The sequence below is a fragment of the Oncorhynchus masou genome, chromosome 29, assembly GCF_036934945.1.
Source record: "Oncorhynchus masou masou isolate Uvic2021 chromosome 29, UVic_Omas_1.1, whole genome shotgun sequence".
In the NCBI taxonomy this organism is placed as follows: Eukaryota; Metazoa; Chordata; class Actinopteri; order Salmoniformes; family Salmonidae; genus Oncorhynchus; species Oncorhynchus masou.
In genome coordinates, this window is record NC_088240.1 from 2,294,462 (window position 1) to 2,311,803 (window position 17,342).

General features: G+C 47.1%; 1 protein-coding gene across 1 annotated transcript in view; it reads left to right on the top strand.

Annotated features, from left to right (window-relative positions):
* LOC135521387 (unconventional myosin-X-like) overlaps positions 1-17,342 on the top strand; it is a 314,073-nt gene that overhangs the window by 241,876 nt on the left and 54,855 nt on the right. Inside the window, 4 exon segments of the mRNA XM_064947288.1 lie at positions 1,319-1,365; positions 1,367-1,563; positions 1,841-1,936; positions 15,416-15,509. Coding sequence (XP_064803360.1) covers positions 1,319-1,365; positions 1,367-1,563; positions 1,841-1,936; positions 15,416-15,509 — 434 coding nt within the window.

The window sequence follows — 17,342 nt, forward strand, 5'->3', positions numbered from 1 at the left end:
AGCAGGCTTCTGTTATGTTGTAGAGCTCTAGTAGTCTAGCAGGCTTCTGTTATGTTGTAGTGGACAAGTGCAGCAGGCTTCTGTTATGTTGTAGAGCTCCAGTAGTCTAGCAGGCTTCTGTTATGTTGTAGAGCTCCAGTAGTCTAGCAGGCTTCTGTTATGTTGTAGAGATCCAGTAGTCTAGCAGGCTTCTGTTATGTTGTAGAGCTCCAGTAGTCTAGCAGGCTTCTGTTATGTTGTAGAGATCCAGTAGTCTAGCAGGCTTCTGTTATGTTGTAGAGCTCCAGTAGTCTAGCAGGCTTCTGTTATGTTGTAGAGCTCCAGTAGTCTAACAGGCTTCTGTTATGTTGTAGAGCTCCAGTAGTCTAGCAGGCTTCTGTTATGTTGTAGAGCTCCAGTAGTCTCTCAGGCTTCTGTTATGTTGTAGTGGACAAGTGCAGCAGGCTTCTGTTATGTTGTAGAGCTCCAGTAGTCTAGCAGGCTTCTGTTATGTTGTAGAGCTCCAGTAGTCTAGCAGGCTTCTGTTATGTTGTAGAGCTCCAGTAGTCTAGCAGGCTTCTGTTATGTTGTAGAGCTCCAGTAGTCTAGCAGGCTTCTGTTATGTTGTAGAGCTCCAGTAGTCTAGTACACATATTCTTGGTTGGGGAGTGGACCTCTCTCACTCTTTCCCTCTCTTTCTCTATTTCTCTCCCCCCCCTCTCTCTCTCTCCCTCTCTCTCTATGTTCTCTCTCTCCCCTCTTTCTCTATTCCTTCTCCCCTCTCTCTCCTCTCTCTCCCCTATTTCTCTATCCCCCTCTCTCCCCCGCTCTCTCTTCCCTATTTCTCTATTCCTCTCTTCTCCCCCTCTATCTTTCTCTCCCCTCTCTCTCCTCTTTATCTCCCTTCTAACTCCCTTCTCTCTCTCCCCCTCTCTTCCTCTCCTCTCCTCTCTCCTCTCTCTCCCTATTTCTCTATTTCTCTCTCTCTCCCCTCTCTCCTTATATCCCTATTCCTCTCTCTCCCTTCTCTCTCTCCTCCCCCTCTCTCTCTCCTCTTTCGTCTCTCTCCCTATTTCTCTATTCCACTCTCCTCTCTCCATTCTCTCTCTCTCTCTCTCCCCTTTCTCTCTATTCCTCTCTCTCCTCTCTCTCTATTCCTCTCTCTCCTTTCTCTTCCCTCTTTCTCTATTCCTCTCCCCCCCCCTCTCGCTCAATTCAGTTCAATTCAATGCACTTTATTGGCATGGAAATTTAACTTCCAAACTTGTGTTGCCAAAGTGAACATATAACCAAGCTGGTGGAAGAAGAAAGATAATGTGACAATCTCTCTCTCTCCCAGGTGGACTGATGATCCCGTGGCGACGGAGGTGGTGTGTGTTGAAGGACTGAAACCTTCATGTGGTTCAGGGCTAAGCAGGACAGTCTGAAGAGTGGCTGGCTGTATAAGAAGGGAGGTGGCATGTCCACTCTGTCCAGACGGAACTGGAAGCTGCGCTGGTTCGTACTGAGAGACGATAAACTCATGTACTTTGAGAGCGACAGCGAGGAGAAACTGAGGGGGACCATCGACATCCGCTCCGCCAAGTAAGAGCCTGGCCGGTGTCCCAAATGGCACCCTATTCCCCTGTGTAGTGCACTACTTTTAACCAGGGCCCATAGTTCTCCTACACCCTATTCCCTATGTAGTGCACTACTTTTGATGTTATAGGCCCTTGTCAAAAATAGTGCACTAGTGTTCCATTTTGGACAGAGCCCCTGGTGTGATTTACGATGAATGCAATGTTGGCCTACTGCAGCTAACCAAAATTCTCCAATTCCTACTCCGTCTCTAACCTGTGGTGTCCTATCCTGCTGTCTACAGGGACATAGTAGATAACCATGCCAAGGAGAATTCTCTGAACATTGTGACTGAAGAGAGAACCTACCACATCTACGCAGAGACTCCTGAAGATGCCAGGTATGTTCAGACAACGCCACACCGGCAGTCATGATTCATGACTGCAGTAATATTCTACATGACTGTTGAGTCACGGTAATATCTTCTTATGCACTTTGTACATGCCTTAGTAGTAGCCGACCCAACTCACTAACGACCCTCAGGTACTAACGGCCTGGTACTCAGGGCTCTATTGCTCCTCCATCAGGTCCTAATGGCCTGGTACTCAGGGCTCTAATGTCCCACCATCAGTTCCAAATGGCCTGGTACTCAGGGCTCTATTATCCCTCTGTCAAGTCCTAACTGCCTGGTACGCAGGGCTCTATTGCTCCTCCATCAGGTACTAACGGCCTGGTACTCAGGGCTCTATTGCTCCTCCATCAGGTACTAACGGCCTGGTACTCAGGGCTCTATTGCTCCTCCATCAGGTACTAACGGCCTGGTACTCATTGCTCTATTGCTCCTCCATCAGGTACTAACGGCCTGGTACTCAGGGCTCTATTGTCCCTCCATCAGGTCCTAATGGTCTCATACCCAGGGCTCTATTGTCCCTCCATCAGGTCCTAACAGCCTGGTACTCAGGGCTCTAATGTCCCACCATCAGGTCCTAATGGCCTGGTACTCAGGGCTCTAATGTCCCACCATCAGGTCCTAATGGCCTGGTACTCAGGGCTCTATTATCCCTCTGTCAAGTCCTAACTGCCTGGTACTCAGGGCTCTATTGCTCCTCCATCAGGTACTAACGGCCTGGTACTCAGGGCTCTATTGTCCCTCCATCAGGTCCTAATGGTCTCATACCCAGGGCTCTATTGTCCCACCATCAGGTCCTAATGGCCTGCTACTCGGTGCCCTATTGCTCCTCCATCAGGTCCTAATGGCCTGGTACTCAGGGCTCTAACATTGTATAGATGTTGTATTACCCCTAGTGGTCCACCAGTGTTGTATAGATGTTGTAGTACCCCTAGTGGTCCACCAGTGTTGTATAGATGTTGTATTACCCCTAGTGGTCCACCAGTGTTGTATAGATGTTGTATTACCCCTAGTGGTTCCCCAGTGTTGTATAGATGTTGTATTACCCCTAGTGGTCCACCAGTGTTGTATAGATGTTGTATTACCCCTAGTGGTCCACCAGTGTTGTATAGATGTTGTATTACCCCTAGTGGTTCACCAGTGTTGTATTACCCCTAGTGGTCCACCAGTGTTGTATTACCCCTAGTGGTCCACCAGTGTTGTATAGATGTTGTATTACCCCTAGTGGTTCACCAGTGTTGTATAGATGTTGTATTACCCCTAGTGGTTCACCAGTGTTGAATAGATGTTGTATTACCCCTAGTGGTCCACCAGCGTTGTATAGATGTTGTATTACCCCTAGTGGTCCACCAGTGTTGAATAGATGTTGTATTACCCCTAGTGGTCCACCAGCGTTGTATAGATGTTGTATTACCCCTAGTGGTCCACCAGTGTTGTATAGATGTTGTATTACCCCTAGTGGTTCACCAGTGTTGTATTACCCCTAGTGGTCCACCAGTGTTGAATAGATGTTGTAGTACCCCTAGTGGTCCCCCAGTGTTGTATATATGTTGTATTACCCCTAGTGGTTCCCCAGTGTTGTAATACCCCTAGTGGTCCACCAGTGTTGTATAGATGTTGTAGTACCCCTAGTGGTTCCCCAGTGTTGTATAGATGTTGTATTACCCCTAGTGGTCCACCAGTGTTGTATAGATGTTGTATTACCCCTAGTGGTCCACCAGTGTTGTATAGATGTTGTATTACCCCTAGTGGTCCACCAGTGTTGTATAGATGTTGTATTACCCCTAGTGGTCCACCAGTGTTGTATTACCCCTAGTGTTCCACCAGTGTTGTATAGATGTTGTATTACCCCTAGTGGTCCACCAGTGTTGTATTACCCCTAGTGGTCCACCAGTGTTGTATTACCCCTAGTGGTTCACCAGTGTTGTATAGATGTTGTATTACCCCTAGTGGTTCACCAGTGTTGTATAGATGTTGTATTACCCCTAGTGGTTCCCCAGTGTTGTATTACCCCTAGTGGTCCACCAGTGTTGTATAGATGTTGTATTACCCCTAGTGGTCCACCAGTGTTGTATAGATGTTGTATTACCCCTAGTGGTTCCCCAGTGTTGTATAGATGTTGTATTACCCCTAGTGGTCCACCAGTGTTGTATTACCCCTAGTGGTTCCCCAGTGTTGTATAGATGTTGTATTACCCCTAGTGGTCCACCAGTGTTGTATAGATGTTGTATTACCCCTAGTGGTCCACCAGTGTTGTATAGATGTTGTATTACCCCTAGTGGTTCACCAGTGTTGTATTACCCCTAGTGGTCCACCAGTGTTGTATTACCCCTAGTGGTCCACCAGTGTTGAATAGATGTTGTATTACCCCTAGTGGTTCACCAGTGTTGTATAGATGTTGTATTACCCCTAGTGGTTCACCAGTGTTGAATAGATGTTGTATTACCCCTAGTGGTCCACCAGCGTTGTATAGATGTTGTATTACCCCTAGTGGTCCACCAGTGTTGAATAGATGTTGTATTACCCCTAGTGGTCCACCAGCGTTGTATAGATGTTGTATTACCCCTAGTGGTCCACCAGTGTTGTATAGATGTTGTATTACCCCTAGTGGTTCACCAGTGTTGTATTACCCCTAGTGGTCCACCAGTGTTGAATAGATGTTGTAGTACCCCTAGTGGTCCCCCAGTGTTGTATATATGTTGTATTACCCCTAGTGGTTCCCCAGTGTTGTAATACCCCTAGTGGTCCACCAGTGTTGTATAGATGTTGTAGTACCCCTAGTGGTTCCCCAGTGTTGTATAGATGTTGTATTACCCCTAGTGGTCCACCAGTGTTGTATAGATGTTGTATTACCCCTAGTGGTCCACCAGTGTTGTATAGATGTTGTATTACCCCTAGTGGTTCCCCAGTGTTGTATTACCCCTAGTGGTCCACCAGTGTTGAATAGATGTTGTAGTACCCCTAGTGGTCCCCCAGTGTTGTATATATGTTGTATTACCCCTAGTGGTTCCCCAGTGTTGTATTACCCCTAGTGGTCCACCAGTGTTGTATTACCCCTAGTGGTTCACCAGTGTTGTATAGATGTTGTATTACCCCTAGTGGTCCACCAGTGTTGTATAGATGTTGTATTACCCCTAGTGGTTCCCCAGTGTTGTATTACCCCTAGTGGTCCACCAGTGTTGTATAGATGTTGTATTACCCCTAGTGGTCCACCCGCGTTGTATATATGTTGTATTACCCCTAGTGGTCCACCAGTGTTGTATTACCCCTAGTGGTCCACCAGTGTTGTATAGATGTTGTATTACCCCTAGTGGTCCACCCGCGTTGTATTACCCCTAGTGGTCCCCCAGTGTTGTATAGATGTTGTATTACCCCTAGTGGTCCCCCAGTGTTGTATACATGTTGTATTACCCCTAGTGGTCCACCAGCGTTGTATTATCCCTAGTGGTCCACCAGTGTTGTATTACCCCTAGTGGTCCACTAGTGTTGTATAGATGTTGTATTACCCCTAGTGGTCCACCAGTGTTGTATAGATGTTGTAGTACCCCTAGTGGTCCACCAGTGTTGTATAGATGTTGTATTACCCCTAGTGGTCCACCAGTGTTGTATAGATGTTGTATTACCCCTAGTGGTTCCCCAGTGTTGTATAGATGTTGTAGTACCCCTAGTGGTCCACCAGTGTTGTATAGATGTTGTATTACCCCTAGTGGTCCACCAGTGTTGTAGTACCCCTAGTGGTCCACCAGTGTTGTATAGATGTTGTATTACCCCTAGTGGTCCACCAGTGTTGTATAGATGTTGTATTACCCCTAGTGGTCCACCAGCGTTGTATAGATGTTGTATTACCCCTAGTGGTCCACCAGTGTTGTATAGATGTTGTATTACCCCTAGTGGTTCACCAGTGTTGTATTACCCCTAGTGGTCCACCAGTGTTGAATAGATGTTGTAGTACCCCTAGTGGTCCCCCAGTGTTGTATATATGTTGTATTACCCCTAGTGGTCCACCAGTGTTGTATTACCCCTAGTGGTCCACCAGCGTTGTATAGATGTTGTATTACCCCTAGTGGTCCACCAGTGTTGTATAGATGTTGTATTACCCCTAGTGGTTCCTCAGTGTTGTATAGATGTTGTAGTACCGCTAGTGGTCCACCAGTGTTGTATAGATGTTGTAGTACCCCTAGTGGTCCACCAGTGTTGTATTACCCCTAGTGGTTCCCCAGTGTTGTATAGATGTTGTATTACCCCTAGTGGTCCACCAGTGTTGTATAGATGTTGTAGTACCCCTAGTGGTCCACCAGTGTTGTATTACCCCTAGTGGTTCCCCAGTGTTGTATAGATGTTGTATTACCCCTAGTGTTCCACCAGTGTTGTATAGATGTTGTATTACCCCTAGTGGTCCACCAGTGTTGTATAGATGTTGTATTACCCCTAGTGGTCCACCAGTGTTGTATTACCCCTAGTGTTCCACCAGTGTTGTATAGATGTTGTATTACCCCTAGTGGTCCACCAGTGTTGTATTACCCCTAGTGGTCCACCAGCGTTGTATAGATGTTGTAGTACCCCTAGTGGTCCACCAGTGTTGTATAGATGTTGTATTACCCCTAGTGGTTCACCAGTGTTGTATAGATGTTGTATTACCCCTAGTGGTCCACCAGTGTTGTATAGATGTTGTAGTACCCCTAGTGGTCCACCAGTGTTGTATTACCCCTAGTGGTTCCCCAGTGTTGTATAGATGTTGTATTACCCCTAGTGGTCCACCAGTGTTGTATAGATGTTGTAGTACCCCTAGTGGTCCACCAGTGTTGTATAGATGTTGTATTACCCCTAGTGGTTCACCAGTGTTGTATAGATGTTGTATTACCCCTAGTGGTCCACCAGTGTTGTATTACCCCTAGTGGTCCACCAGTGTTGTATTACCCCTAGTGGTCCACCAGTGTTGTATAGATGTTGTATTACCCCTAGTGGTCCACCCGCGTTGTATTACCCCTAGTGGTCCCCCAGTGTTGTATAGATGTTGTTTTACCCCTAGTGGTCCCCCAGTGTTGTATACATGTTGTATTACCCCTAGTGGTCCACCAGCGTTGTATTATCCCTAGTGGTCCACCAGTGTTGTATTACCCCTAGTGGTCCACTAGTGTTGTATAGATGTTGTATTACCCCTAGTGGTCCACCAGTGTTGTATAGATGTTGTAGTACCCCTAGTGGTCCACCAGTGTTGTATAGATGTTGTATTACCCCTAGTGGTCCACCAGTGTTGTATAGATGTTGTATTACCCCTAGTGGTTCCCCAGTGTTGTATAGATGTTGTATTACCCCTAGTGGTCCACCAGCGTTTTATTACCCCTAGTGGTCCACCAGCGTTGTATTACCCCTAGTGGTTCCCCAGTGTTGTATAGATGTTGTATTACCCCTAGTGGTCCACCAGCGTTGTATTACCCCTAGTGGTTCCCCAGTGTTGTATAGATGTTGTATTACCCCTAGTGGTCCACCAGCGTTGTATTACCCCTAGTGGTCCACCAGTGTTGTATAGATGTTGTATTACCCCTAACGGTCCACCAGTGTTGTATTACCCCTAGTGGTCCACCAGTGTTGTATAGATGTTGTATTACCCCTTGTGGTCCACCAGCGTTGTATTACCCCTAGTGGTCCACCAGTGTTGTATAGATGTTGTATTACCCCTAGTGGTCCACCAGTGTTGTATTACCCCTAGTGGTCCACCAGTGTTGTATTACCCCTAGTGGTCCACCAGTGTTGTATTACCCCTAGTGGTCCACCAGTGTTGTATAGATGTTGTATTACCCCTAGTGGTCCACCAGCGTTGTATTACCCCTAGTGGTCCACCAGCGTTGTATTACCCCTAGTGGTCCACCAGTGTTGTATAGATGTTGTATTACCCCTAGTGGTCCACCCGCGTTGTATTACCCCTAGTGGTCCACCAGTGTTGTATAGATGTTGTATTACCCCTAGTGGTCCACCAGTGTTGTATAGATGTTGTATTACCCCTAGTGGTCCACCAGCGTTTTATTACCCCTAGTGGTCCACCAGCGTTGTATTACCCCTAGTGGTCCACCAGCGTTGTATTACCCCTAGTGGTCCCCCAGTGTTGTATAGATGTTGTATTACCCCTAGTGGTCCACCAGTGTTGTATTACCCCTAGTGGTCCACCAGTGTTGTATATATGTTGTATTACCCCTAGTGGTCCACCCGCGTTGTATTACCCCTAGTGGTCCACCAGTGTTGTATAGATGTTGTATTACCCCTAGTGGTCCACCAGTGTTGTATAGATGTTGTATTACCCCTAGTGGTCCACCAGTGTTGTATAGATGTTGTATTACCCCTAGTGGTCCACCAGTGTTGTATAGATGTTGTATTACCCCTAGTGGTCCACCAGTGTTGTATTATCCCTAGTGGTCCACCAGCGTTGTATTACCCCTAGTGGTCCACCAGCGTGGTATTACCCCTAGTGGTCCACCAGTGTTGTATTACCCCTAGTGGTCCCCCAGTGTTGTATAGATGTTGTATTACCCCTAGTGGTCCACCAGCGTTGTATTACCCCTAGTGGTCCACCAGCATTGTATTACCCCTAGTGGTCCACCAGCGTTGTATTACCCCTAGTGGTCCACCAGTGTTGTATTACCCCTAGTGGTCCACCAGTGTTGTATAGATGTTGTATTACCCCTAGTGGTCCACCAGTGTTGTATTACCCCTAGTGGTCCACCAGCGTTGTATTACCCCTAGTGGTCCACCAGCGTTGTATTACCCCTAGTGGTCCACCAGTGTTGTATTACCCCTAGTGGTCCACCAGTGTTGTATAGATGTTGTATTACCCCTAGTGGTCCACCAGTGTTGTATAGATGTTGTATTACCCCTAGTGGTCCACCAGTGTTGTATTACCCCTAGTGGTCCACCAGTGTTGTATTACCCCTAGTGGTCCACCAGTGTTGTATTACCCCTAGTGGTCCACCAGTGTTGTATTACCCCTAGTGGTCCACCAGTGTTGTATAGATGTTGTATTATCCCTAGTGGTCCCCCAGTGTTGTATTACCCCTAGTGGTCCACCAGTGTTGTATAGATGTTGTATTACCCCTAGTGGTCCACCAGTGTTGTATAGATGTTGTATTACCCCTAGTGGTCCACCAGTGTTGTATTACCCCTAGTGGTCCACCAGTGTTGTATTACCCCTAGTGGTCCACCAGTGTTGTATTACCCCTAGTGGTCCACCAGTGTTGTATTACCCCTAGTGGTCCACCAGTGTTGTATAGATGTTGTATTATCCCTAGTGGTCCCCCAGTGTTGTATTACCCCTAGTGGTCCACCAGTGTTGTATTACCCCTAGTGGTCCACCAGTGTTGTATTACCCCTAGTGGTTCACCAGTGTTGTATAGATGTTGTAGTACCCCTAGTGGTCCACCAGCGTTGTATTACCCCTAGTGGTCCACCAGTGTTGTATAGATGTTGTATTACCCCTAGTGGTCCACCAGCGTGGTATTACCCCTAGTGGTCCACCAGTGTTGTATTACCCCTAGTGGTCCCCCAGTGTTGTATAGATGTTGTATTACCCCTAGTGGTCCACCAGTGTTGTATTACCCCTAGTGGTCCACCAGCGTTGTATTACCCCTAGTGGTCCACCAGCGTTGTATTACCCCTAGTGGTCCACCAGTGTTGTATTACCCCTAGTGGTCCACCAGTGTTGTATAGATGTTGTATTACCCCTAGTGGTCCACCAGTGTTGTATTATAGTGGATGTTGTATTACCCCTAGTGGTCCACCAGTGTTGTATAGATGTTGTATTACCCTAGTGGTCCCCCTAGTGGTCCACCAGTGTTGTATTACCCCTAGTGGTCCACCAGTGTTGTATAGATGTTGTATTACCCCTAGTGGTCCACCAGATGTTGTATTACCCCTAGTGGTCCACCAGTGTTGTATTATCCCTAGTGGTCCACCAGTGTTGTATTACCCCTAGTGGTCCACCAGTGTTGTATTACCCCTAGTGGTCCACCAGTGTTGTATAGATGTTGTATTACCCCTAGTGGTCCACCAGTGTTGTATAGATGTTGTATTACCCCTAGTGGTCCACCAGTGTTGTATTACCCCTAGTGGTCCACCAGTGTTGTAGTGGTCCACCAGTGGTCCATAGTGTTGTATTACCCCTAGTGGTCCACCAGTGTTGTATAGATGTTGTATTATCCCTAGTGGTCCCCCAGTGTTGTATTACCCCTAGTGGTCCACCAGTGTTGTATTACCCCTAGTGGTCCACCAGTGTTGTATTACCCCTAGTGGTCCACCAGTGTTGTATAGATGTTGTATTACCCCTAGTGGTCCACCAGTGTTGTATTACCCCTAGTGGTCCACCAGTGTTGTATAGTTGTTGTATTACCCCTAGTGGTCCACCAGCGTTGTATTACCCCTAGTGGTCCACCAGTGTTGTATAGATGTTGTATTACCCCTAGTGGTCCACCAGTGTTGTATAGTCCACCAGTGTTGTATTACCCCTAGTGGTCCACCAGTGTTGTATTGTATTACCCCTAGTGGTCCACCAGTGTTGTATAGATGTTGTATTACCCCTAGTGGTCCACCAGTGTTGTATTACCCCTAGTGGTCCACCAGTGTTGTATAGATGTTGTATTACCCCTAGTGGTCCACCAGTGTTGTACCCCTAGTGGTCCACCAGTGTTGTATTACCCCTAGTGGTCCACCAGTGTTGTATAGATGTTGTTACCCCTAGTGGTCCACCAGTGTTGTATTACCCCTAGTGGTCCACCAGTGTTGTATAGATGTTGTATTACCCCTAGTGGTCCACCAGTGTTGTATAGATGTTGTTACCCCTAGTGGTCCACCAGTGTTGTATAGATGTTGTATTACCCCTAGTGGTCCACCAGTGTTGTATAGATGTTGTATTACCCCTAGTGGTCCACCAGTGTTGTATTACCCCTAGTGGTCCACCAGTGTTGTATTACCCCTAGTGGTCCACCAGTGTTGTATAGATGTTGTATTACCCCTAGTGGTCCACCAGTGTTGTATAGATGTTGTATTACCCCTAGTGGTCCACCAGTGTTGTATAGATGTTGTATTACCCCTAGTGGTCCACCAGTGTTGTATAGATGTTGTATTACCCCTAGTGCTCCACCAGTGTTGTATTACCCCTAGTGGTCCACCAGTGTTGTATTACCCCTAGTGGTCCACCAGTGTTGTATAGATGTTGTATTACCCCTAGTGGTCCACCAGTGTTGTATAGATGTTGTAGTACCCCTAGTGGTCCACCAGTGTTGTATAGATGTTGTATTACCCCTAGTGGTCCACCAGTGTTGTATAGATGTTGTATTACCCCTAGTGGTCCACCAGTGTTGTATAGATGTTGTATTACCCCTAGTGGTCCACCAGTGTTGTATTACCCCTAGTGGTCCACCAGTGTTGTATTACCCCTAGTGGTCCCCCAGTGTTGTATAGATGTTGTTACCCCTAGTGGTCCACCAGTGTTGTATTATGTTGTATTACCCCTAGTGGTCCACCAGTGTTGTATAGATGTTGTATTACCCCTAGTGGTCCACCAGTGTTGTATTACCCCTAGTGGTCCACCAGTGTTGTATAGATGTTAGTGGTCCACCAGTGTTGTATTACCCCTAGTGGTCCACCAGTGTTGTATTACCCCTAGTGGTCCACCAGTGTTGTATAGATGTTGTATTACCCCTAGTGGTCCACCAGTGTTGTATGTTTACCCCTAGTGGTCCACCAGTGTTGTATAGATGTTGTACCCCTAGTGGTCCACCAGTGTTGTATTACCCCTAGTGGTCCACCAGTGTTGTATTACCCCTAGTGGTCCACCAGTGTTGTATTACCCCTAGTGGTCCACCAGTGTTGTATAGATGTTGTATTACCCCTAGTGGTCCACCAGTGTTGTATAGATGTTGTATTACCCCTAGTGGTCCACCAGTGTTGTATTACCCCTAGTGGTCCACCAGTGTTGTATACCCCTAGTGGTCCACCAGTGTTGTATAGTGGATGTTGTATTACCCCTAGTGGTCCACCAGTGTTGTATAGATGTTGTATTACCCCAGTGGTCCACCAGTGTTGTATTACCCCTAGTGGTCCACCAGTGTTGTATTACCCCTAGTGGTCCACCAGTGTTGTATTACCCCTAGTGGTTGTATTACCCCTAGTGGTCCACCAGTGTTGTATAGATGTTGTATTACCCCTAGTGGTCCACCAGTGTTGTATTACCCCTAGTGGTCCACCAGTGTTGTATAGTGATGTTGTATTACCCCTAGTGGTCCACCAGTGTTGTATTACCCCTAGTGGTCCACCAGTGTTGTATTACCCCTAGTGGTCCACCAGTGTTGTATAGATGTTGTATTACCCCTAGTGGTCCACCAGTGTTGTATAGTGTTGTATTACCCCTAGTGGTCCACCAGTGTTGTATAGATGTTGTATTACCCCTAGTGGTCCACCAGTGTTGTATTACCCCTAGTGGTCCACCAGTGTTGTATAGTCCACCATGTTGTATTACCCCTAGTGGTCCACCAGTGTTGTATAGATGTTGTATTACCCCTAGTGGTCCACCCAGTGTTGTATTATAGTGGTCCACCATGTTGTATTATTACCCCTAGTGGTCCACCAGTGTTGTATTACCCCTAGTGGTCCACCATGTTGTATTACCCCTAGTGGTTGTATAGTGGTCCACCATGTTGTATTACCCCTAGTGGTCCACCAGTGTTGTATAGATGTTGTATTACCCCTAGTGGTCCACCAGTGTTGTATTACCCCTAGTGGTCCACCAGTGTTGTATTACCCCTAGTGGTCCACCAGTGTTGTATAGATGGTCCACCAGTGTTGTATTACCCCTAGTGGTCCACCAGTGGTCCAGCCAGTGGTCCACCAGTGTTTATATTACCCCTAGTGGTCCACCAGTGTTGTATTACCCCTAGTGGTCCACCAGTGTTGTATAGATGTTGTATTACCCCTAGTGGTCCACCAGTGTTGTATAGATGTTGTATTACCCCTAGTGGTCCACCAGTGTTGTATTACCCCTAGTGGTCCACCAGTGTTGTATAGATGTTGTATTACCCCTAGTGGTCCACCAGTGTTGTATTACCCCTAGTGGTCCACCAGTGTTGTATAGATGTTGTATTACCCCTAGTGGTCCACCAGTGTTGTATAGATGTTGTATTACCCCTAGTGGTCCACCAGTGTTGTATTACCCCTAGTGGTCCACCAGTGTTGTATTACCCCTAGTGGTCCACCAGTGTTGTATACATGTTGTATTACCCCTAGTGGTCCACCAGTGTTTATAGATTTACCCCTAGTGGTCCACCAGTGTTGTATTACATCTAGTGGTCCACCAGTACAATGTGTATTACCCCTAGTGGTCCACCAGTGTTGTATTACCCCTAGTGGTCCACCAGTGTTGTATAGATGTTGTATTACCCCTAGTGGTCCACCAGTGTATTTAGTGGTCCACCAGTGAGCAGATGTTTTGACTAGTGGTCCACCAGTGTTGTATTACCCCTAGTGGTCCACCAGTGTTGTATTACCCCTAGTGGTCCACCAGTGTTGTATGTACCTATGGTCCACCAGTGTTGTAGTGGTCCACCAGTGTTGTATAGATGTAGTGGTCCACCATGGTCTTGTAGTGGTCCTTCAACTGGAAGCCAGTGTTGTATTACCCCTAGTGGTCCACCAGTGTTGTATAGATGTTGTATTACCCCTAGTGGTCCACCAGTGTTGTATAGTGTTGTATTACCCCTAGTGGTCCACCAGTGTTGTATAGATGTTGTATTACCCCTAGTGCTCCACCAGTGTTGTATTACCCCTAGTGGTCCACCAGTGTTGTATTACCCCTAGTGGTCCACCAGTGTTGTATTACCCCTAGTGGTCCACCAGTGTTGTATTACCCCTAGTGGTCCACCAGTGTTGTATAGATGTTGTATTACCCCTAGTGGTCCACCAGTGTTGTATTACCCCTAGTGGTCCACCAGTGTTGTATTACCCCTAGTGGTCCACCAGTGTTGTATTACCCCTAGTGGTCCACCAGTGTTGTATAGATGTTGTATTACCCCTAGTGGTCCACCAGTGTTGTATTACCCCTAGTGGTCCACCAGTGTTGTATAGATGTTGTATTACCCCTAGTGGTCCACCAGTGTTGTATTACCCCTAGTGGTCCACCAGTGTTGTATTACCCCTAGTGGTCCACCAGTGTTGTATAGATGTTGTATTACCCCTAGTGGTCCACCAGTGTTGTATAGATGTTGTATTACCCCTAGTGGTCCACCAGCGTTGTATTACCCCTAGTGGTCCACCAGCATTGTATTACCCCTAGTGGTCCACCAGCGTTGTATTACCCCTAGTGGTCCACCAGTAGATGTTGTATTACCCCTAGTGGTCCACCAGTGTTGTATAGATGTTGTATTACCCCTAGTGGTCCACCAGTGTTGTATTACCCCTAGTGGTCCACCAGTGTTGTATTACCCCTAGTATTACCCCAGTGGTCCACCAGTGTTGTATTACCCCTAGTGGTCCACCAGTGTTGTATAGATACCCCTAGTGGTCCACCAGTGTTGTATTACCCCTAGTGGTCCACCAGTGTTGTATTACCCCTAGTGGTCCACCAGTGTATTGTATAGATGTTGTATTACCCCTAGTGGTCCACCAGTGTTTGTGTTGTATTACCCCTAGTGGTCCACCAGTGTTGTAGATGTTTACCCCTAGTGGTCCACCAGTGTTGTATGTTACCCCTAGTGGTCCACCAGTGTTGTATTACCCCTAGTGGTCCACCAGTGTATAGATGTTGTATTAGTGGTCCCCTAGTGGTCCACCAGTGTTGTATAGATGTTGTATTACCCCCCCTAGTGGTCCACCAGTGTTGTATTACCCCTAGTGGTCCAGTGTTGTATAGAGTGTTGTATTACCCCTAGTGGTCCACCAGTGTTGTATAGATGTTGTATTATCCCTAGTGGTCCCCCAGTGTTGTATTACCCCTAGTGGTCCACCAGTGTTGTATTACCCCTAGTGGTCCACCAGTGTTGTATAGATGTTGTATTACCCCTAGTGGTCCACCAGTGTTGTATAGATGTTGTATTACCCCTAGTGGTCCACCAGTGTTGTATTACCCCTAGTGGTCCACCAGTGTTGTATTACCCCTAGTGGTCCACCAGTGTTGTATTACCCCTAGTGGTCCACCAGTGTTGTATTACCCCTAGTGGTCCACCAGTGTTGTATTACCCCTAGTGGTCCACCAGTGTTGTATAGATTTTGTATTATCCCTAGTGGTCCCCCAGTGTTGTATTACCCCTAGTGGTCCACCAGTGTTGTATTACCCCTAGTGGTCCACCAGTGTTGTATTACCCCTAGTGGTTCACCAGTGTTGTATAGATGTTGTATTACCCCTAGTGGTCCACCAGCGTTGTATTACACCTAGTGGTCCACCAGTGTATTGCTCTGTGGAACCTTACACCCCCCCCCCCTCTCTCCCTCCAGTGGCTGGTTCAACGTGCTGAGTCGTGTCCAGAGTGCCAGTCCAGACCAGCTGATGGAGATACATCATGAGCAGGCCAACCCCAAGAACGCTGTGGTCAGTATCACCTCTGTCACATCAGTGGAGGCTCCTCAGAGGAGGAAGGGGAGGAATACAACTAGTGAAATATTAAAAGTGATCCTTTTTAGATAAAACTATACTAAATAGCTTGCTTCTGTCCTCCTCTGTGTACATTAACTTCAATACAAGACCTTTGGGGGCTCATGGTTCTCACCCCCTTCCGTAGACTGACACAGTAATTATGACAACTTCTGGAGGATGTCCTCCAACCTATCAGAGCTCTTGCAGCGTGAACTGACATGTTGTCTACCACAGGAGATTGGTGGGTCCTTAGTTGGGGAGAACGGGTTCGTGGTAATAACTGGAGTAGAACAAGTGGAATGGTATAAAATACATCAAACACATGGTTTCCAGGGGTTTGATGCCATTCTGTTTGTTTAAAAAAATCACGTTCACTTACTTAGCTAGCTAATGCAGCTATCTACTTTAGCCTACTCAAACACCGGCTTCAAACAGAGAGGAATGCAATTGATGTTAGCTAGCTGGCTAAGGCTATCCAACACGGGAACTCTTCCAAGTCAATGTAAGCTTTCAGTTAATTTATCGCCACCGGGGCCTGCCGGTGTAACTGCTAAACTGCTTGCTGACTGTACACTGTACTGCATGATTGTAGCGGGTTTACTTAACGTGTTCTAGTAGCAACAGTCTTCAGAAAGTATTCACACCCCTTGACTTTTTCCACATTTTGTTGTGTTACAGGCTGAATTTAAAATGGATTAAATTGAGATTTTGTGTCACTGGCCTACATACAATACCCCATCATGTCAAAGTGGAATTATGTTTTTCAAAATGTTTACAAATGAATTACAAATGAAAGCTGAACTGTCTTGAGTCAATAAGTGTCAGGACCCGGTTACGAACCCGGGTCTCTGGAGTGAGAAACAGTCACTTAAAAAGATGAGGATGTCATCCAAGTAAACGAAAACAAATATGTTAAGCATATCCCTAAGCACATCGTTTATGAGCGCTTGGACCACCGCTGGGGCGTTGGTCAGGCCGAAGGGCATCACCAAGTATTCATAGTGACCAGTAGGCGTGTTGAAAGCAGTCTTCCACTCGTCACCAGGTCTGATCCGCACAAGATGGTATGCGTTCCGCAGGTCAAGCTTAGTGAAAACAACTGCTTCCTGGAGCAGCTCGAAGGCTGTGGCCATAAGGGGTAGCGGGTAACGGTTACGGACGGTTATGGCATTGAGTCCCCGGTAGTCGATGCAAGGACGTAATCCACCGTCTTTCTTGGCCACAAAGAAAAACCCTGCTCCCGCCGGGGAGGTGGATGGACGCATGAGGCCTGCTTCCAGAGCGTCCTTGATGTAGGTATCCATAGCAGCTGGTTCGGGTGGAGATAGGGAAAAGATCCGACCCCTGGGGGGGCAAGTGCCCGGAAACAGGTCGATGGGGCAATCATAAGGTCTATGGGGTGGTAGCATGGTGGCCCTCTTTTTGCTAAACACCAGTTTGAGGTCATGGTAACACTCGGGAACTCGGGTCAGGTCGATGGATTCTAAAGACTCGGGAGTAGAACTGGGGGAATTCGGGAGAATACAAGTAGCTTGGCACGTAGGACCCCACTGCTTGATAGTGCCCACAGACCAGTCAATGTGAGGATTATGGCTGTGAAGCCAGGGGTATCCAAGGACGAGAGGGAACTCGGAACAGGAGATCAAATGAAAGTTCATCAATTCCTGGTGTTGTGAAACTGAAAGTCGCAAGGAGGTAGTGACATGAGTGACAAGTCCAGATCCCAAAGGGCTTCCATCCAATGTAGTAACCCTCATGGGGTCACTTAGAGGTTCAGAGGGAACGCCA